This window comes from Oncorhynchus mykiss, chromosome 12 (assembly GCF_057628025.1).
Source record: "Oncorhynchus mykiss isolate SJ-2025 chromosome 12, ASM5762802v1, whole genome shotgun sequence".
Lineage (NCBI taxonomy): Eukaryota > Metazoa > Chordata > Actinopteri > Salmoniformes > Salmonidae > Oncorhynchus > Oncorhynchus mykiss.
This window is the reverse complement of record NC_143033.1, coordinates 22,782,417-22,804,614: the sequence shown is the minus strand read 5'-3', so window position 1 is coordinate 22,804,614 and position 22,198 is coordinate 22,782,417. Positions and strand designations below refer to the sequence as shown.

The 22,198-nt window shown below is 42.3% G+C and overlaps 1 protein-coding gene across 2 annotated transcripts in view; it reads right to left on the bottom strand.

The window, feature by feature from the left end:
• Positions 1–4,669: 4,669 nt before the first annotated feature.
• Positions 4,670–22,198, bottom strand: part of LOC110537207 (uncharacterized) — a 36,440-nt gene continuing 18,911 nt past the window's right edge. Inside the window, exons 2-8 of one of the 2 annotated variants that reach the window (XM_090192028.1) lie at positions 14,914–15,078; positions 13,961–13,991; positions 13,047–13,190; positions 12,411–12,520; positions 11,998–12,072; positions 11,793–11,865; positions 4,675–6,066 (exon numbers count right to left, since the gene is read on the bottom strand). In XM_090192028.1, the coding sequence (XP_090048154.1) occupies positions 6,041–6,066; positions 11,793–11,865; positions 11,998–12,072; positions 12,411–12,520; positions 13,047–13,190; positions 13,961–13,991; positions 14,914–15,078 (624 nt within the window). In that variant the 3' untranslated portion in view covers positions 4,675–6,040. Of the gene's footprint in view, positions 6,067–11,792; positions 11,866–11,997; positions 12,073–12,410; positions 12,521–13,046; positions 13,191–13,960; positions 13,992–14,913; positions 15,079–22,198 lie in introns of both variants that reach the window. The other variant, XM_021623069.3, reaches the window with a different exon arrangement.

The window sequence follows — 22,198 nt, the reverse complement described above, 5'->3', positions numbered from 1 at the left end:
AAGCAAACAGCTGGAGGCAGGGCTTTCTCCTATAGAGCTCCATTTTTATGGAATGGTCTGCCTACCCATGTGAGAGACGCAAACTAGGTCTCAACCTTTAAGTCTTTACTGAAGACTCATCTCTTCAGTGGGTCATATGATTGAGTGTAGTCTGGTCCAGGAGTGTGAAGGTGAACGGAAAGGCTCTGGAGCAATGAACCGCCCTTGCTGTCTCTGCCTGGCCGGTTCCCCTCTTTCCACTGGGATTCTCTGCCTCTAACCCTATTACAGGAGCTGAGTCACTGGCTTACTGGTGCTCTTTCATGCCGTCCCTAGGAGGGGTGCGTCACTTGAGTGGGTTGAGTCACTGATGTGATCTTCCTGTCTGGGTTGGCGCCCCCCTTGGGTTGTGCAGTGGCAGAGATCTTTGTGGGCTATACTCGGCCTTGTCTCAGGATGGTAAGTTGGTGGTTGAAGATATCCCTCTAGTGGTGTGGGGTCTGTGCTTTGGCAAAGTGGGTGGGGTTATATCCTTCCTGTTTGGCCCTGTCCGGGGGTATCATCGGATGGGGCCACAGTGTCTCCTGACACCTCCTGTCTCAGCCTCCAGTATTTATGCTGCAGTAGTTTATGTGTCGGGGGGCTAGGGTCAGTTTGTTATATCTGGAGTACTTCTCCTGTCTTATCTGGTGTCCTGTGTGAATTTAAGTATGCTCTCTCTAATTCTCTCTTTCTCTCTTTCTTTCTCTCTCTCGGAGGACCTGAGCCCTAGGACCATGCCTCAAGACTACCTGGCATGATGACTCCTTGCTGTCCCCAGTCCACCTGACCGTGCTGCTGCTCCAGTTTCAACTGTTCTGCCTGCGGCTATGAAATCCTGACCTGTTCACCGGACGTGCTACCTGTCCCAGAACAATTATTTTACCATGCTGGTCATTTATGAACATTTGAACATCTTGGCCATGTTCTGTTATAATCTCCACCCGGCACAGCCAGAAGAGGACTGGCCCTTATAGCCTGGTTCCTCTCTAGGTGTCTTCCTAGGTTTTGGCCTTTCTAGGGAGTTTTTCCTAGCCAACGTGCTTCAACACCTGCATTGCATGCTGTTTGGGGTTTTAGGCTGGGTTTCTGTACAGCACTTTGAGATATCAGCTGATGTACGAAGGGCTATATAAATACATTTGATTTGATTTGAGTAGGGAAAGAGGTAGTTGTTTGGGCTAAATTATAGATGGACTATGTACAGGTGCAGTAATCTGTGAGCTGCTCTGACAGTTGGTGCTTAAAGCTAGTGAGGGAGATACGTGTTTCCAGTTTCAGAGATTTTGTAGTTCGTTCCAGTCATTGGCAGCAGAGAACTGGAAGGAGAGGCGGCCAAAGGAAGAATTGGTTTTGGGGGTGACCAGAGAGATATACCTGCTGGAGTGTGTGCTACAGGTGGGTGCTGCTATGGTGACCAGCGAGCTGAGATAAGGGGGGATTTTACCTAGCAGGGTCTTGTAAATGACCTGGAGCCAGTGGGTTTGGCGACGAGTATGAAGCGAGGGCCAGCCAACGAGAGGTTGCAGTGGTGGGTAGTATATGGGGCTTTGGTGACAAAACGTATGGCACTGTGATAGGCTGCATCCAATTTATTGAGTAGGGTATTGGAGGCTATTTTGTAAATGACATCGCCAAAGTCGAGGATTGGTAGGATGGTCAGTTTTACAAGGGTATGTTTGGCAGCATGAGTGAAGGATGCTTTGTTGCGAAATAGGAAGCCAATTCTAGATTTAACTTTGGATTGGAGATGTTTGATGTCAGTCTGGAAGGAGAGTTTACAGTCTAACCAGACACCCAGGTATTTGTAGTTGTCCACATATTCTAAGTCAGAGCCGTCCAGAGTAGTGATGTTGGACAGGCGGGCAGGTGCAGGCAGCGATTGGTTGAAGAGCATGCATTTAGTTTTACTTGTATTTAAGAGCAATTGGAGGCCATGGAAGGAGAGTTGTATGGGATTGAAGCTCGTCTGGAGGGTTGTTAACTCAGTGTCCAAAGAAGGGCCAGAAGTATACAGAATGGTGTCGTCTGCTTAGAGGTGGATCAGAGACTCACCAGCAGCAAGAGCAACATCATTGATGTATATAGAGAAGAGAGTCGGTTCAAGAATTGAACCCTGTGGCACCCCCATAGAGACTGCCAGAGGCCCGGACAACAGACCCTCTGATTTGACACACTGAACTCTATCAGAGAATTAGTTGGTGAACCAGGCGAGGCAACCATTTGAGAAACCAAGGCTGTCGAGTCTTCCGATGAAGATGTGGTGATTGACAGAGTCTAAAGCCTTGGCCAGGTCAATGAATACGGCTGCACAATATTGTTTCTTATCGATGGCGGTTAAGATATCATTTAGGACCTTGAGTGTGGCTGAGGTGCACCCATGACCAGCTCTGAAACCAGATTGCATAGCGGAGAAGGTATGGTGGGATTCGAAATGGTCGGTAATCTGTTTGTTGACTTGGCTTTCGAAGACCTTAGAAAGGCAGTGTAGGATAGATATAGGTCTGTGGCAGTTTGGGTCAAGAGTGTGACCGCAGCTGCTTTCCAATCTTTGGGAATCTCAGACGACACGAAAGAGAGGTTGAACAGGCTAGTAATAGGGGTGGCAACAATTTCGGCAGATCATTTTAGAAAGAAAGGGTCCAGATTTTGCAGCTCTTTCAGAACATCAGCTGACTGGATTTGGGAGAAGGAGAAATGGCGAAGGCTTGGGCGAGTTGCTGTGGGGGGTGCAGTGCTGTTGACCGGAGTAGGGGTAGCCAGGTGGAAAGCATGGCCAGCTGTAGAAAAATGCTTATTGAAATTCTCAATTATACTGGATTTATCGGTGGTGACAGTGTTTCCTATCTTCAGTGCAGTGGGCATCTGGGAGGAGGTGTTCTTATTCTCCATGGACTTTACAGGGTCCCAGAACTGTTTTGAGTGTTTGTTGCAGGAAGCAAATTGCTGCTTGAAGAAGCTAGCCTTGGCTTTTCTAACTGCCTGTGTGTTTTGGTTTCTAGCTTGCCTGAAAAGTTGCATATCACGGAGGCTGTTCGATGCTAATGCAGAACTCCATAGGATGTTTTTGTGTTGGTTAAGGGCAGTCAGGTCTGGAGAGAACCAAGGGCTATATCTGTTCCTGGTTCTACATTTCTTGAATGGGGCATGCTGTCACGTTCTGACCTTAGTTCTTTTAGTTGTGGGTGATTGTTTCTGTCTCTGTGTCTTTACCAGACAGAACTGTTTCGTTTTCGTTCGTGCTCCTTGTTATTTTGTTTTTGGTGTTCAATGTTAATAAATTATCAACATGGACACGTACCACGCTGCATATTGGTCCGATCCTTCATACTCCTTGACAGAGGAAGACGAATATCGTTACACATGCTTATTTAAGATGGTGAGGAAGGCATTTAAATAAATAAAAACAGGCATCCTCTACTGACGGGATGAGATCAATATCCTTCCAGGATACCCCGGCCAGGTCGATTAGAAAGGCCTGCTCGCTGAAGTGTTTCAGGGAGCGTTTGACAGTGATGTGTGGAGGTTGTTTGACCGCTAACCCATTACGGATGCAGGCAATGAGGCAGTGATCGCTGAGATCTTGGTTGAAAACAGCAGAGGTGTATTTAGAGGGCAAGTTGGTTAGGATGATATCTATGACTGGAAGTCTACAGGAACTTTACTTCCCCGACTCTGGGGAAGTAGATATATGCTTTTATTGATAAAATCTCGAACTATTCCTTTAATATGGGGCAAATTACAGTTTTTTTCTGTATTGAAAATGATTAGGCAGGTCTCTTAGTGTTCGTTTTCAGGATGAAAAAGCAGTTTCAGTGTCAATTTAAACAACCAAAACCAGATAGAAAGCATGCAGAAAAGAAATGGAACTATACATATTTTTTAATAATACCATATTTGACAACTAACAATCAAATAAAAGTTAGACAGTCTGGGAGAATCAAAAACCGGGCATTCAGGGCACATGCCCATTGGTTTTGTTCTAATGTTTGACCAGAGGAACATAGCATTAGCTATGGAAAAATGAATAGAATTGCAAGAATTAAAACTGTAAAATTGTCTCTCAGCTCCATGCCAAACTGTGTAGAATGGCTGAAATTTGCTTAAAATCTGCAAACTGTTTTCTCCACCAACAAAAAAATAAATTTACCTTTCTAGCTAGTAGCAAAGAAGAGGTGACGTGAGAGAGTTTTTTTCGCCCTAAATCTGCCCAAGTTAAGCAGATCATAAATTATTAAGCAAGTGAGGGAGTTTTTTATGGGGGGGGGGGCAATGAGTTAGTTAGTTAAGATAAAAGGAATTGCTATTTTGATATGTGAGGCTTATTTGATCTAATATAAGTTTAGTAATGCTTAGGTTATTACGAGTGCATAAGTGTGATGCACGTGACATCCCAGCAACGTTGAGAAAAAACACTTTATTGGAGTTGTCCCTGTTGAAATTCGAGTCGGTCTATGCATATTCATATTCTCAAAATATTTTATAATCAAGGATATTATTTCTGATCTCACAGGTTTTTGCAACCTATAGGCTAATGGGTGTATATCCAGCTAGTTCAGGTTCTGTCTGACTGTTTTCTGCTCTGAATGCAGATAGAGGTCTCACACACACACACACACGCACACACACAAAGACATACACACACACAGTGTTTTTGCAACAAAAATCTTTATTCTCATCTACTATGCTACAAATTGTTTTACTATTTGGCATGCATAGAATCACACAAGTAAGACACATGCAAAGTCACAAATAAGACTGCCTAAGGGAGACTCGCACAAAAAAATACACAAGCACTCATACATACACACTCTCATCAGTACATAAATACGCACACACACACACACACACACACACACACACACACACACACACACACACACACACACACACACACACACACACACACACACACACACACACACACACACACACACACACACACACACACACACACACACACACACACACACACACACAGGTTTCAGTGTTATGTTGATCACCACAATAATATACTGTGTGTATGTTTGCTTGTGGTGCACATTGTTTATTTGCATGGGGAGTGACAGTGTGTCTGGTTAAATCATAAGTGGAGCATGCATTCTTAGTATTCATGCAAAACAATGTGCAAAACTGTGTATTGGGTTGGCCCGAAGAAACCAATTAATTATGATTGCTACCGCATTTCCCAGAGTATTCGGTTCTCAAGAAACAGATCTTCCATTTATCAAAGCAGGTACCCATCTATGTTCAAAAATCGTATAATGTAACTCGATATGTGTTGATAATGATAAAATCTAAAAAAGTGCATCCGTGGTAATACATGGCATGTAATTCAAGATAGAGCCAGCATATGCCATGGGTTTGACACTAACTGTACAGTAGCTTAAGACATATGAAATCTTACAGTAAAGGATAATTGAGGTGCACAAACACACATGAACGCACACACAACACAAACAATACATATTTTGAGAGTTGGTACACTGATATAATAATATTGCCACTAAAAAGTTTATTTTAGGAGTCCAAAGCCCCAGAGGGGAATATGCTGCTTTAGACTAGTTATAGGAGACGTTGGCATAAGTAAGAAAGTGTTGAAAATGTAAATGTGTCTCCTTTACTTTGCTACAGCATTAACCAACCATTGCTATGAGTGTAAGTAGCTCAAACATCACATTGCTCTTTAGACCCTGTAAACACCTAGATATGTTTTCTCTAATATCTGAAATGTACAATGTAAAACTGTGGGAGGCTGGCTGTTGTTCTGTTTTGCTCTTAGAGACAGCAGTAACAGCATCATCATGATCACTGATGTTGTTCCTTCAGCTTCTGTGCATGTCTTCAGATGTGGCAGTAGCAGAGCGGGGTTGATATGTCGTTTTCTCCTTCTGTAGTTCAGAAGTCTGAGGTAAGAGGTCTGTCGGTAAGGGCGCTGCCATCTCTGCCTCTCCTTCACTTCTTCTTCTCCTTCTCATCCTCTCTTACCAGGAAAGGAACCAGTCGGTATCATGACCTACACTCAGCGAGACATCATGCGCACAAACTCTGAGGGAGATTCGTAAAAGAGATTAATACAACTGAGAGACATTAATACAACAACAGGGAAAGAGTGTGAACATGATTCACATAAAGTTTAGGGGCTGATCCCCAACTGGTGAATTTGGCCCACAGGTGATTTTATTTGCCCCCCCAGATTCTCGATTGGATTCAGGTCTGGACTTTGACTTGGCCATTCTAACACCTGGATATGTTTATTTTTGAACCATTCCATTGTAGATTTTGCTTTATGTTTTGGATCATTGTCTTGTTGGAAGACAAATCTCCGCCCCAGTCTCAGGTCTTTTGCAGTCTCCATCAGGTTTTCATCCAGAATGGTACTGTATTTGGCTCCATCCATCTTCCCATCAATTTTAACCATCTTCCCTGTCCCTGCTGAAGAAAAGCAGGCCCAAACCATGATGCTGCCACCACCATGTTTGACAGTGGGGATGGTGTGTTCAGCTGTGTTGCTTTTACGCCAAACATAACGTTTTGCATTGTTGCCAAAAAGTTCAATTTTGGTTTCATCTGACCAGAGCACCTTCTTCCACATGTTTGGTGTGTCTCCCAGGTGGCTTGTGGCAAACTTTAAACAACACTTTTTATGGATATCTTTAAGAAATGGCTTTCTTCTTGCCACTATTCCATAAAGGCCAGATTTGTGCAATATACGACTGATTGTTGTCCTATGGACAGAGTCTCCCACCTCAGCTGTAGATCTCTGCAGTTCATCCAGAGTGATCATGGGCCTCTTGGCTGCATCTCTGATCAGTCTTCTCCTTGTATGAGCTGAAAGTTAAGAGGGACGGCCAGGTCTTGGTAGATTTGCAGTGGTCTGATACTCCTTCCATTTCAATATTATCACTTGCACAGTGCTCTTTGGGATGTTTAAAGCTTGGGAAATCTTTTTGTATCCAAATCTGGCTTTAAACGTCTTCACAACAGTATCTCGGACCTAACTGGTGTGTTCCTTGTTCTTCATCTGCGCTTTTAACGGACCTCTGAGACTATCACAGTGCAGGTGCATTTATACGGAGACTTGATTACACACAGGTGGATTGTATTTATCATCATTAGTCATTTAGGTCAACATTGGATCATTCAGAGATCCTCACTGAACTTCTGGAGAGAGTTTTCTGCACTGAAAGTAAAGGGGCTGAATAATTTTGCACGCCCAATTTTTCAGTTTTTGATTTGTTAAAAAAGTTTGAAATATCCAATAAATGTCGTTCCACTTCATGATTGTGTCCCACTTGTTGTTGATTCTTCACAAAACAATACAGTTTTATATCTTTATGTTTGAAGCCTGAAATGTGGCAAAAGGTCGCAAAGTTCAAGGGGGCCGAATACTTTCGCAAGGCACTGTATCTGTTTGGGCTTCTTGCGGTCAATTTGCAGTCTACAAATGATTTGTAATTATGTCCTAACGTGTAGGGAATGTATGGTACTGAAGGTCACAGTGCTTTTAAGCACTGTATGTGCTGCTATCAGCCAATAAAAATAAATACATTTTCATAGCAACGATTCTATTTCTAAATGAGCACTGTGGATTATAAATATGAATGTATTTAGAGCGTAAAACGTGTGGGCGAAACTAACGTTTGGAGAACGCAGAGCATGGATGACTCTAGTAAGAATACCAGCACATTGCTATTTTTGTCCCACTGGCAGTATGCTTCCCTTGTTCTCCTGGTAATCTGTGAGGTGACATAATCCTTTGGTGTGAAGATAATCTGACAGACAGCCTGACTCCCTTCATCCTCCCACCTCGCTCTTAGCATGATGCTAGAGTATCAGCCTGCCTCAAACTGTATCTGTGGGGATTGGCACTGAGAGGGTGTGTATATGCATGTGCTTGGGTATGTGTGTGTGTGACGGGATTATTGTGATGGAATTATTGGCATAGCCATAAGACGGTGCTGCAGCACCCCCTGAAAAATTTGAGAAAAAAAATAAATATATATATATATATATATTAGCAGCCCGATATATCCGTCTGCAACGCCAGCACTGGCAAAAATATTTGTTTGATGTGTTTCCTACCATTCCCTTTTATCCATTCTAGCCATTACAATGAGCCTGTCCTATCGTTCCTCCAACAGCCTCCTCTGGACTGGATATATGAATGGACAAAACCATCAATCATGTGACACCATTAATTCCTATTTGAACACTCAATAGCGCATTGAAGCCAAATGAAGGTTTAGATGGCATATCATGAAGACATAACATGTGCAGTTTGAGCTATTCTAGGTAGTGACGTTGTAGGCTTGATCAGTGCTGCTGATTCTCATTGAGGAACTCAATTTGAAGGCTGACCGGGTACTGCAGGCTGCCATTAGCAACTCAATTATTCTTATAACTCCTTCTGTGTGCAATTTTCAAATAATTGGTTCAAGGACCTACATCTGGTGTATTAGAAGCAATTATTGGTATCATGATCGTCTTCAATTTTTTTTGTTATTTACACAAAGTTTGACCAAGAAGATTGCCATTTTTTCCACATACTACAGTATAGTGTGGCATCCTGTTTTCTGCTAACTGCAATACCGCAGTGGCCATTGAACTTCTATGGCTTCAATGAGAGGGGGCTGTCGTTCTCCCCTGATATGAACAGTGGACCATGACAGGGATTTGTCAAGCGCTGCAATATCATACAACGAAATAATAATGAACATAAAGTGAATTCGGAAAGTATTCAGACCCCTTGACTTTTTCCACATTTTGTTACATTACAGCCTTATTCCAAAATTTGTTAAATTACATTTTTCCCTCATCAATCTACACATAATACCGCATAATGACAATGCAAAACATAGATTTTTAGAAATGCTTTTAAAAGTATATAAAAAAGAAAAACATAAATACCTTATTTGCAAAATTATTCAAACCCTTTACTATGAGACTCGAAATAGAGCTCAGCTGCATACTGTTTCCATTGATCATCCTTGAGATGTTTCTACAACTTGATTGGAGTCCGCCTGTGGTAAATTCCATTAATTGGACATGATTTGGAAAGGCACACACCTGTCTATATAAGGTCCCACAGTTGACAGTGCATGTCAGAGAAAAAATAGAAAAAACTAAGCCATGAGGTCGAAGGAATTGTCTGTAGAGCTCCGAGAAAGGATTGTGTCGAAGCACAGATCTGGGGAAGGGTACCAAAACATTGAAGGTCCCCAAGAACACAGTGGCCTCCATCATTCTTAAATGGAAGAAGTTTGGAACCACCAAGACTCTTCTTAGAGCTGGTCACCCGGACAAACTGAGCAATTGGGGGAAAAGGGTCTTGGTTAGGGAGGTGACCAAGAACCCGATGGTCACTCTGACAGAGCTCCAGATGATTTCCTCTGTGGAGATGGGACAACCATCTCTGCAGCACTCCACCAATCAGGATTTTATGGTAGAGTGGCCAGACGGAAGCCACTCTGCAGTAAAAGGCACATGACAGCCCGCTTGGAGTTTGCCAAAAGGTACCTAAAGAATGTCAGACCATGAGAAACAAGATTATCTGGTCTGATGAAACCAAGATTGAACTCTTTGGCCTGAATGCCAAGCATCACGTCTGGAGGAACCCTGGCACCATCCCTACGCTGAAACCTGGCACCATCCCTACGCTGAGGCCTGGTGGTGGCAGCATCATGCTGTGGTGATATTATTCAGCAGCAGGGACTGTAAGACTAGACAAGATTGAGGGAAAGATGAACGGAGCAAAGTACAGAGAGATCCTTGAGGAAAACCTGCTCCAGAGTGCTCAGGACCTCAGAGTGGTGTGAAGGTTCACCTTCCAACAGGACAACAACACGAAGCACACAGCCAAGACAACGAAGGAGTGGCTTCAAGACAAGTCTCTGAAAGTCCTTGAGTGGCCCAGTCAGAGCCCGGACTTGAACCCGATTGAACATCTCTGGAAACCTGAAAATAGCTGTGCAACGACACCTGACAGAGCTGTCATGACGATGGCCTGTGGATGAGGTTTATGACACCATCATAAATACCTTTCTCCCTTTCCTCTCTCTTGACTAAACAAAGGACCCTTGAAAAGCCTTTGTTACAAATAGAGTCTGGGAACATCAAAAGGTGGGGGGAAAGGAACCATATTTTGGTAATCCAACCAGCTATAAATATGTGTTGGTACTAAATGAATATGATGCCAGATCAGTTGGCGTCTGAGACATTATTACTGATGATAGGACGACATAAACTGTATCTTTGAAAGTCTACAAATTTTTGTTATCAGATTCACATGGAATTGTTGTGCAATTTAAATGTTTAAATATGAAACTATTTGTGAAAAGATTAAATGTAATTTAGCTTCTTAATGAGAGAACGGTTTGTCATAGGGTAAATGCTCAACTCAGTGGCCCTGCCCATGTGAACAGACATTGGTTATAAACTATGAAACACGCCCTTCTCTCCCCTCCTATATAAAGCCCTTGACGAAAATGTAACTTTCTGTTCCGAGAACGTTAGGGCGACAGTCCTACGTTAAAAGGGCTCAGATAATAAGCTGTTCCAAAGATGTGTGGACTTGAGTTCCCCATGTTGAAAGGACAAAGACCACCTACAGAACTAAGCCAATCTTAGAGAACCTAACAAAATTAGCATCGAATTTCATTGTGAAGGTGATGACCTACCTACACCCCGGAAGGATGAATTTCGACTATACCAGCCAGAATATAGCATGAGCTTAAAAGTATGGCACCTTGGTATGAACTTTGAACTCTTATTCACTCCAGAAGTGATACCTCCTAGCCGTTGAATTAGCAGCAGTCGCTAAAAGTGGGCTAGGAGAGGATGGACAGAGTATCCATTCTACCACGCTCCAGCTCACCACTAGCATACCTTCTGCCTTTGTTATTCAGTCTTCCCGCTCTTTCACTCAAACCCAACCCCCTCTCTTTGTGTAACCAGCTGTCGTATCTGTTCCGTCCAACAGGGACGTTTTCTTTATGACATCATTTGTAATCATTGTATGATCCATTATATGTGATTATTTAGGTATTTAGTAAATAAATAATTAAACCAAATTTTGTATTGCTGATTCAACTTGGTTCACGGTTCGTGAAGATAACCAATAATTTACAACTTTCAGATGAGACTGAATAAAGTGACGATTAAATATTGACGCAAAAGATTACTAGGTCTTTATTCAGAAGATAACAGCTCTATAAACATTATTTCTAGTTAATTACATTCACCTGATTATTTATTTTAGCTTTATTTAACTAGGCAAGTCAGTTAAGAACAAATTCTTATTTTTAATGACGGCCTAGGAACAGTGGGTGTTCAGGAGCAGAACGACAGATTTGTACCTTGTCAGCTCGGGGGTTTGAACTTGCAACCTTGCGGTTACTAGTCCAACGCTCTAACCACTAGGCTACCCTGCCGCCACTTAATCAGGTAATTACAGACAAATGATTTTAAAGAATAGCATGTCATATCACTTAATCCAGCATAGCCAAAGACACGACAGCTTTGTATTTTTTATACATTTGCAAAAATGTATAAAAACCTGTTTTTGCTTTGTCATTATGGGGTATTGTTTGTAGATTGATGAGGGGGAAAAAACTATTTAATCCATTTTAGGCTGTAATGTAACAAAGGCTGTAACGTAAAAAATATTTGGAAAAAGTCAAGGGGTCTGAATACTTTCCGAATGCACTGTAATACCTGTCAAATAACATCCTACAGAGAGGTGTCTTAGAACCCACTGAGATACTGTAGCTCACCTTCAAAGTCGACATGGCCGTCTCCATTCAGGTCAATGTCCCGTAGGATGTCCTCAAGGTCTCTATGACCAACCTAGTAGAATAGGGAAAGAACCGAGAAAAAGCACTACTCAAATGTAGGCTACAGTGAGACATGATCAGACAGATGCGTGGACAGGTTGAGTGAAAGACGGAAAAACTCAAACAGAAGGACCACTTTTCTTACCTGTTGACCTAAAAGTTTCTTCATTGCTTCTCTGAGTTCAGATGTGCTGATCTGGCCATCACCATTTGTGTCAAACTGAGAGAGAAGGAGAGAATAGAATAATGAATAATTAACTAGTTAATCATGCAGTATTGTATTCTGCTCTTTCCCCAATACAGTCGTCTTTCCTATATTACTAATGAGTTCCCCATACACATGAATGCTTCTCCTCACTTAATCAAATTTATATTAGCTTAAATCTTTCTAGCTTTCTTTCATCCCCTTTGGATTTTGTTCTTTCATTCTCTATTATATAATTTTTTATATTATATAAAAAAAAAAAAAAATAAAATAAAAAAAAATCTCACTCTATTCCTATCTCTCTATTTTTCCATTCCATACCACCCTTCTCTCTCTCAATCTCTTATCCTCACCTCTTTGAAAGCATCCCTTAGCTCCTTGACCCCGATCATATCGGCTGTTTCTGCCAGGAGTTTGGGCCCCATCAACTCCACAAAGTCCTCAAAGTCCACATGTCCTCCCACTGTGTGATGAAGAGTAAACGTAGATTGAAGGATGTCAGATATAAATTCACAAAACATGTCACAAGAATACATCTACAGGGACTTTTGTACAATGTCAGAAATATGCAGCTTTGAAAGAGGAGAGAGAAAGAGAAAAGACTGGCAAAATTTAAGCTACTATCATGTCTACATCATATTCAGTCATCAATTTTCTCCAAGCCCAGATAGTATTTATAGAAGCAAATGTTATCTTCTTTTCAAGGTTAATTGTTAAAGGGATCAACATCAGAGGTATTGGACCTTGAATGTTCAGAGCCTCTGTGTGTAATGGTGTGTGCAAGTGTCTTTTAGTGTGTGTTAGTGGAAGGGGACGGGGGGGACAGGGGTACATAGAGCATGAATTAGAGATAGAGAGAAAGAAGGAAGAAAGGACATAACATGATAGTGTAACAAAAGAGAAAAGGATAGAGGAAAATGCAAGAGCATAGAAAAAAGGAACGCAGGACCTCCCATATTGCTCTCTTTTATAGACACACAGTTACTCACAGTTCATGTTGATCTGCTGGCTCAGTTCTATCAGCTCCATCTCAGTAGGCATGTAGCCCATGGTTCTCATGCAGTTGCCTAGGTCTTTACAGCCAATGAAGCCATCTTTGTCTTTGTCAAACTCTTTAAAAGCCTCGCGCAACTCTGAGAAAGGAAAGCATAGATGGAGAAATATCAATTGTGCTTTTTAATCACATTATAAAAACCATCAGTTGGCTTATTGTTTTACTACACTACAATGAGTGTGGTGTTATAATACACATGACAGGGAGAGTGAGAGGTAAGCTTGAAACAGTCCGCAGGCTGAAAATATTCCAAATGTACTCAACACGAGAATGAGATTTTACCAAGGTCAGGCAGATCCTTTGTTTGTATGGATCTAAACCAGTAAGGACTGCTCAATGACTGTATATATGAATGTACAAAGCCATTGATCACATGACACCATTCATTCCTATGTGAAGACTCAATAGCGCATTGAAGCCAAATGAAGTCGGTTAAGATAGCGTCTCATGGAGACACAAAATGAGAAGTTTGAGCTACACTAGGAAGTGACGTTGCAGGTTCTCAGTGCTGCTCCCTCTCATTGAGTAACGCAGTTGAAGGCCGACTGGGTTACTGCAGGCTGCCATTAGCAACTAAATTATCCTTATCACTTCTGTGTGCGATTTTAAAATATTTGATTCAAGGACCTACATCTGGTGTATTACACAAAGCTTGACCACGAAGATTGCCATTTTTCCATTCACTATAATGAGGGATCTAACCTTGCCTACAGTACCGTGGTCAGCCTTGGACTTTGGTGGCTTCAATGAGAGGGGGCAGTTGTTCTCCCCTGGGAATGCTACAGACCAATATGCAATATGAAAGATCATTGTAATTCATACTGTTTGCTCCTGTATAATGAAACTTACCATCCATCTCCTCCGGCCTCAGCTCTCTATCCTGTAAAGAATCACAAGTCAGGGTTAGGATCCAGCAAGTGGCATTCCACAATTGATGGCTCATGACAGTACAAAACTCTTGTGTGAGATATCATCAACTTAACAATCGTTCGTTATACATCGTAGAGTACTTTTGTTACATGTGCAATCACAGTTTTTTTTGTGTTAAATCATGTAATGATGAACCCAAATGCAACTTAGTTTAGAGCATTTGTTTGATGCTTGAGTAGCCCATCTACTTAGCTGAGAGGTGCATGCCAACTTTGAGGGTTGGTGGTGAGTCCTGGGGGAACATAGGATGAAGGAGTTCCATTTGTTCTCTCTTAAGATTAACGTCTAGCCTTTGAATTAGCTCGACCCCACCCCTGCATCCCCTAATAGCATCACAGAACAGAACACATCATCATGACAGGCTATGAACGGTGCCAGTCTACCAAGGAGAGGTCAGTGCACATCTTCCCTTAATGACAATGCCTTGCTACTGAGTCTACTGATCACAGTGAGACTGATACAGACGAAGACAGATGACCCTGTTGCTGCTCCACAGACTTTAGTAATCAGTCTAACATTCCGTCAAGGCAATACTACATGGAACACAACGACTTACATTCTATCAGAGTGGCACAAATGGCAGTGAGTGCCATCACTCACACACAGACGCACGCGCTCATTTTCACACCAACTGACAAGCATTCTATATGTAGGTTACTGTGGATATTTTGAGTCCATTACCTTCTTCTTTGAGTCCATAAGGAGTGTATTGGTCAACGTGGGTGAAAAAGAAGCAGACAAAGACAAAATGTCTGTATGATTGTGTGTAAGTTTGTATGAAAATATTTATTTTCTTACATGTAGCTACAAACTGTAAATGTGTCTCTGCATGCATTATGGGCATGTGTCTGTTTGTGTCTGGACTTACGTACAGCCTGCCGGCTCTCAGCGAAGCCCTTGCGTAGAAAGATGCAGGCAGGCCCCAGTACGTTGTGCATGTTGCCTCCATTCTGAGCCATAGCAACTAGTGGCTCAAGATAGCCCCCCCCAGTCCCCTCCTCACAGGACTGCACTGCTCTGTAGTTCTTCTTCTGGTCCTGGGGTCACAGATATCCAGGGTGTGGGGCCAGGAGATAGAGGCGCAGGGGCAGAGACAGGGATACAGACTGTGACTCAGCTTGTGGATGGACAACATGGAGTCAGTCAACAACAAGGGGCTAGCTGGTATGAGGGTTGGTGGATGGAAGTGGAGGTGGTGGTGGAGAGGCTGAGAACATGTCTGTTAGTCCCTGTGAGTGAGGTCAGAGGTCAGGATAGTAATGGGGCTAGTCAGTCAGTCATGTGGAAGGAACCCAGTCAGGGATTGGGTTCAGTGAACGGGGCAATTAATGCCACCCATCCATCCCAAAGATGTCTCCGTACTGCTGAGGACACTGATTTGACTCAGCACACTGCTAGGGTTAGATAATCAAAGAGACACAACAGCTAACTAAGACAATCAGCACAATCCAAGAGAGGGCACGCAGGGAGACCCAAACATATATCTGCAAGCCATTCTGCTTTTGACATATGCACAGTGTAATAGTGGCACAATGATCCCCGTGTAAGGTACCCAGACAATGATCACACTCATTATTGGTTAAAAATATAGGGTTCTCAATACATAATTTTGTCTAAATACCATTTAAATACAGGGTTTTATTCATGACAGGAAAGCCACACGCATATAAAAGAGACGGATGGCTTTGTGCTCATTCCAATTAACCATTGTCCCAATCATGGAAAGAATGAAATACATCCAGCCATTACATTATAATGACTAATTTGTCTGTGGACCAGGGGGCAGTGACAGGCCATACAATGCACAGACCTAATTACAGACAGAGCCACAGGTTAATTAAATAGGAAGGGTGTCACGCCCTGATCTTAGAGAGCCTGTTTATTTCTCTATTTGGTTAGGTCAGGGTGTAATTTGGGTGGGCATTCTAGTTTTCTCTTTCTTTGTTGGCCGGGTATGGTTCCCAATCAGAGGCAGCTGTCTATCGTTGTCTCTGGTTGCAAATCATACTTAGGCAGCCTGTTTTCCACCTGAGTTTGTGGGATCTTGATTTTGTATGGGTGCTGTGTAGCCTGCAGAACTTTAGGTTCGGGTTAGCTTTTTTTGGGGGGGGGGGGGGGGGGTTCATAAAATTAAAGAAAGATGTACACTTTCCACTCTGCGCTTTGGTCTCATTCCAACGACGGACGTAACAAAGGGAACATCGGCCACCATAAGAAACCTTTAAAAGTAAAAAAATAAGGGCCAACCTTTCGGCAGTGTAATGGCAGACAAAGAGAAAAGTGGCATCAGTGGACAGAGAGGAGCTGTGGTAAGAGACTAGAATGCTGACTGGCTTATGACAGAAAGTGTCACTATACATGGAACACTAAGCAGTTAACTTAAAGTGGAACTGACAGCATTGTTGGCAGAATAGATGGATTCAGTTTAATGTATGTTTCATATAATTCACCAATACATTTCTTGGTAGTCTGAACAATATTGCTATCAGGTTGGTCAATTGTTTGCTGCCTCCATTCGGGATGCACTGTTTCAGTTTCAATGTCTCAATATTTTGGTAAAAACTAACAAATGTAACGAAGGCTGGGAATGTAATTTGGTTAGCTAGCAAGAATTTGAACAAATGTTATCCAGTTAGCATATCTCTTGCGTTCGCAAATTCCCTCTGGCTATCTACTCCAATATCAGAGCACTCCCATCTGAGTGCCAGAGCCCAGAATAACTGATGAATTTACGTACGCGCAACATCTGAATATGATCGGTGTCAGTAAACGTAGGCAAAAAAAGTAATAGTAAATGCTATAGATAACATATAACGAGCCCAACCAACTCTGCTAGGGTGAGTAAAATGGTCAGTGAGGTGAGGTGTTCTCTCATTTGTGTCTGTAAGTAGCTAGCTAGCAAGATAACCATCTTTAGCCAGTAAGCTTGGGTGCTTGGTTGGGACAAGCATGCATTGGCAGAAAAGCTGCAGAAGGCTACAATTCCCCATCGTTTATCAGTGCAATTTTGAAGGCCAACTAGCTGAAAAGGTTTGATAGGGTTTATAAAATGTTCCTTAGTTAGATTTTCTCTCATCTTGCTCTGGCTAGCATTAGTTGTTAATCTTGTTGGTGCATAACTGAGGGAGAGAGAGCCTACCTTTTCATGTTGTTTGATCAAAAGAACTGTGAAGTTCCCAAATTTAAGACGACTATTTAGATATATGCAGAAATCCATTCAGGTGTATCTTGTGGCATTTGGCGAATGTGTTCTAATGGTCTAAAGTCATGCTGTTGCAACTTCCTGTAAACACACTGTCCAGTTAAAAGTGAATGATGACCCCCTTCCTGGGGGTGTATATGAACAGATTTTAATAAGATGTAATGTTGCTAAAATGCTGTCAGTTGATCTTTGAGGACAAATGTGAAAAGAGATGCATGCCAAGAGTGTGCAAAACTGTCATCAAGGCAATGGGTGGTTACTTTGAATAATAATGTGTTTAACCATTTTTTGGTTACTACATGATTCCATATGTATTATTTCATAGTTTTGATGTCTGACAATTATTTTACAATGTAGAACATAGAACAAATAAAGAAAAACCCTTGAATGAGTAGGTGTGTTCAAACTTTTGACTGGTAAATTACTGTATATCTATCTATATGACATGCCTCTAATATGAACTGATTCAGGAACCTAGGCATATGAATTTGTTCTAACCGACTTGCCTAGTTAAAAATTGGTTCAATTAACGCTTTTGTCTATTTCAGCTGGTCAGTCTGTGTTGGTAATCCTGTTGTACGCGGCTTTTTTAAAACATTTTATGTAGCTGCATAAGTGTTGCTCTCCACTTTCTGGAGGATTCGAGTTTTGAAATCAGTGGAAAGAGAGTACGATAGCTAAAGAGATGGGAAAACACATGTTTCCAGATTACGTCTTCAAAGTAAGGACATTTGTGGCATGGATCGGTGACAGGGAGACGCGTCCATCATGCATGATGATGTATACGGGTAAGATTAGCTAGCTACATTTTCAGATATTACACGTTTCTAATTTTGACAAAGTGGTTTCATTTCAAGCTAAAGTGTACTGTTAGCTAGCGTTAGCGGCCTGGCTCCCTAGCTAACGTTAGGTGGCTGGCTCATAAGCTAACGTGATTGTGTGTGTGATCTTACACGTTGTTTACCTAACCAGGTTCCTTGTTTACTTAGGTACCTAGCTACATGTCTTAAGCTAAAGTGTACAATACCCGTTGACTATGGCCAGTGTCAGTAAACATCGGCAAAAAAACAATGAAATTGTTGTAAGCAGAGCTGGTTAGGCTGTTTTCATGTTATCCAGAGGTAAACAAATCATCGGCCAGAGCCTCAAGCGTGCGCTCTGAATGCAACAAGATGGGTGGGGCTAAAGCTTAAGAGGGTGTGAACGATGCTGAATAGGTGTAGACGAAGACGAGCTCTCTCACCGAAACACTAAAATGCCATTTTCTCAAATGTGAGTTTACAAGTTTATCAACTTTCAAAGCAGAATTATTTTCCCATTGTTCCTCAAATGCAGTGTATGATATACCATTTTGTATCTCTGAGTCTCTACTTTTATCCAATGTAAAAAAAAAAACAGAAATTCAAATTTTGCTTCAAAAGACCGAATCCAGGTGGTGAGTCACCTCTCCTTCCATTGTTCCCCCCCCCCCTAGAGAGCTCTTTATGGGAGAATCCTAATTGCATACTCCTCGTGTCCTCTCACCTCGCCTCCTTCTCAAAACCCATTAGAAGAGAAAGTAAGAGGGGAGAAACCTCTGGCTTTCTCATCCAATGGGTTTTGAGAATAAGGAGAGGACACAAGGAGTATGAATATGAGACTCTCCCTCTCTATCCCTGCCCATTTTCCAGACCCCACCACTGCATTTGCCCTCCAATGTACATGACCTTCACACTCCATCTGTTACAGTGGCATTTCCAGCGCCAGCTCCTGCCCTGCTACACAGGGCACATCAGCAAGTGATACACGAAGCAGTGCTGATTGTCTGATGGTCCATTGTGTCACCAATCTCTACTAATGTTTTTTTTTTAAATATTACATTGAATTAGACAGCTAAAACAATATTCTAATGTGAGAAGCAGTAACTTCCCTCGCTACAAGATGGCTTCAACAGTTGCTTGTCATATTGCACTGTACACGCTCAAGGATGTACAGCTGCTGAAGGGGATGAATCTCACTGATGTGTGGTGAAGCAATGCTCCCACTGAACATGAAATCCTGTCTTTACTGTGCAGTTACTAGATGGCTAAAGAGCTATGGCTGTCATTGTTGATCCTTCTGTTAAATCACTGAATTATTGTTGTACATGGACTAATCATATACTACTGGCAGATAATGTAAAAATCCCTTCATGATAAGTCCAATATATCCATTCTATAGTCCATTTATAGTACAATGAACATTAACTGGTTGGAAACCCAACCTGCGTTGTGCAGGGTGTCTGTTAAGATCAGGCTAAAATCCATCATGCTCCTGCAGGCATGGTTCAAGACTATAGCGCCACCTGTTGGTATGTCTGCGCCACATAATCCCCTCTGACGATGTGAAGTGTTGATGCTTGAAACATGTGGTTGATCATGACAGGAGCCTGCTCAGTGACACCACTCATCCCAGCTATCGGATTCAAGAACAACACAAGACACTGTCTACTACACTAAGGACTCCCACACAGTCACTCCAGCACAACTGTTATATTCACATCTATGACAAATAAATATGTAAAAACAGTCACAATGTAGTCCTAATGCGTGGTAGAGTTCATATAGTCCATGTACAACTATACTGTCGTCTTCCTGTCCACAAAATATTTCAAGCTTCACAGTCAGTATTCTACGCTGGTCAGCTGACTATTTTGGTCTTTGAGGTTCAGTGGGGTTGATGAGAACATAGCATGAGACACTAGGTTGTCCTGTCTCCTCTAATATTCACAACTAGTCTGTAACAGCGAGAGCACAGCTCCTCAGACCAGAAGACTGGAAGAGATGCCCCACAGTCAATACAAAAAAAAAACATGTCCAGTGTGGTCCAATAGCCTCCAGTCAAGTTAAGGACAGAGTGAGACAGACATGCACCACAGACAGTCAGGGGTTCAGGTGGTCCACAGCCAGAACACAGTACACAAAACCTTACCTTCTTGGAGAAGTGAGATTTGACTGAGTTCCCCATGGTAAAGTCCCTCTCGTTGTGTGTCTAACCGTGTCTGTGTTAGTATGTCTGTGTGGTGTGTGTGTATGCGTTTGTGTTTGCATGTGCATGTGTTTCTATGCATGCATGGGATAAAGAGAAAGGAGGTTCAGTGGGTCACAAACTAAGACAAAAGGGAATTTAGGGGGAGAGAGAGACACACAGAGAGAAAGAAAGAGCGGGAAAGTGAGGTTGCACAAGATCCACAGAAGACCTAGAGGGAAGGACACTGGGAGTCATGGTGAGAGAGGTAGAGAGGGAAGAGGGGAGGTAAACTGAAATGGAGGAAAGCAAAGAAATGCAACAAAGAATGAAAGATCAGAGAGACAAAGACATGAGAGGGAGAGGAGGCAGGCATGCGTGTCTTAGCGAGATGCAAGAGCTCAAAGTAGAAAATGCAAGATTGCTTATTCATTAGCTCACCATCCTCTCTCTCTCCCTCAGCCTCTCTCTTTTTCTCCCTCCCCCTCTCGTCTCTTCCTCACTCTGTTGCACAGTTTCAAACGATCTCTACAAAGCAAGAGAGTGACAAAGAAGCTTGTTCGGACAAGAATATTACCTTCCCCCGAGCATGATACTGGAGACAGTAATCCAAACACACACGCGCGCATACACTCGATTAAACACACTCACGGATGTGGGGCTGTGGAGCTAAAAATATAACGCACCCTCTCTCTCTCTTCCCCCTCTCTTTTTCCCTCCCTCTTTCCCCTATTTCCCCTCTCCCCCTTCTCTCTCCCTCCCCTCCTCCCTCTCTCTCCGCTCCTCTCCCCTCCTCTCTCTCCCGCTTTCTCTTACACACGTATGCACATACACAGAAGAGTACGTTCCTCACAAAGTAATTTTAAGCTAGAAGGGACAGTATTGAGATCAATGCTCTACAAAATACACAATAATTTAACATAAAAGGCATGTGGATGATGGACCACACACACACACATGCATACATGTACAACACACACCACAAATCACTGCACACTTGTTATATATCTACAGGGTTCTGAGCATTTAGGCAATAAGCACCACATGTATGCTGATAGCAATCTCTGCAATCACCTGCAGTGGCTGCCACTGGTCAATCGTTTCCCATAGTTACACACACCAAGGTCCTTTCTCTCGTCTATCCTCTACCTCTTTTATTCATTTATTCTTTGTCTGCCTCTCTGTTCTACTCCTGATGATTCATCCAGCCTCTCACCGGAGGCTCATTGTGAACATCAGAACACATCAGAAATCAGACACAGGAGCCGTTGGCTCTCATAATGTCAGCCCAGTGTGTGCACAGGCATAACACACACACACACACACACCTGTTTATGTGCCAATTCACATAAACAATAACGCTCACTGTGTTCACCTCCTGATATACACTCATCCATACAACATCCCTCTCTATATGTTCCTTTCATAACAAGGCACAGTCAGCACACAAAGGAAAGCATGCATTAGTATTTCCATACCCACATTCACACACATGCAGACACATACAGTTTGCCACCGGAGAGACATGCCACTAATTCTAAGAGGAAATTTGATGTTAATAATTGCTTTTGCAGTTTAATGAAGATTTGAGGTCAAAGTTAATCCCATTTGATCCAGTGCCATCTAGTGAGCTAAATGGCTTGGGAGAGGAGGGAGAGGAGACTGGACTGGTAGGGCTGGTAGCATCATCTCTCATGATTCTGCCATGGCATGTCTTTTTTCTCATTCCATGTATGTACTATACTACAGTACTGTATGTGAGTGTGGGTTCATTCTGTAACCTCCATATGATGAATATATCTGCCTTTACAGTCCATTTTTAGTTCCTCATCCAATTGCCTATAATTATTACCATATTATAATGCTACCTTAATATTCACATCAATATTCACAAGTCAGATACAGATGTTCTTCAGAGATATTACATTAATAATGTACTTTATACCTTATATATGTTAGTTTCATCTGGG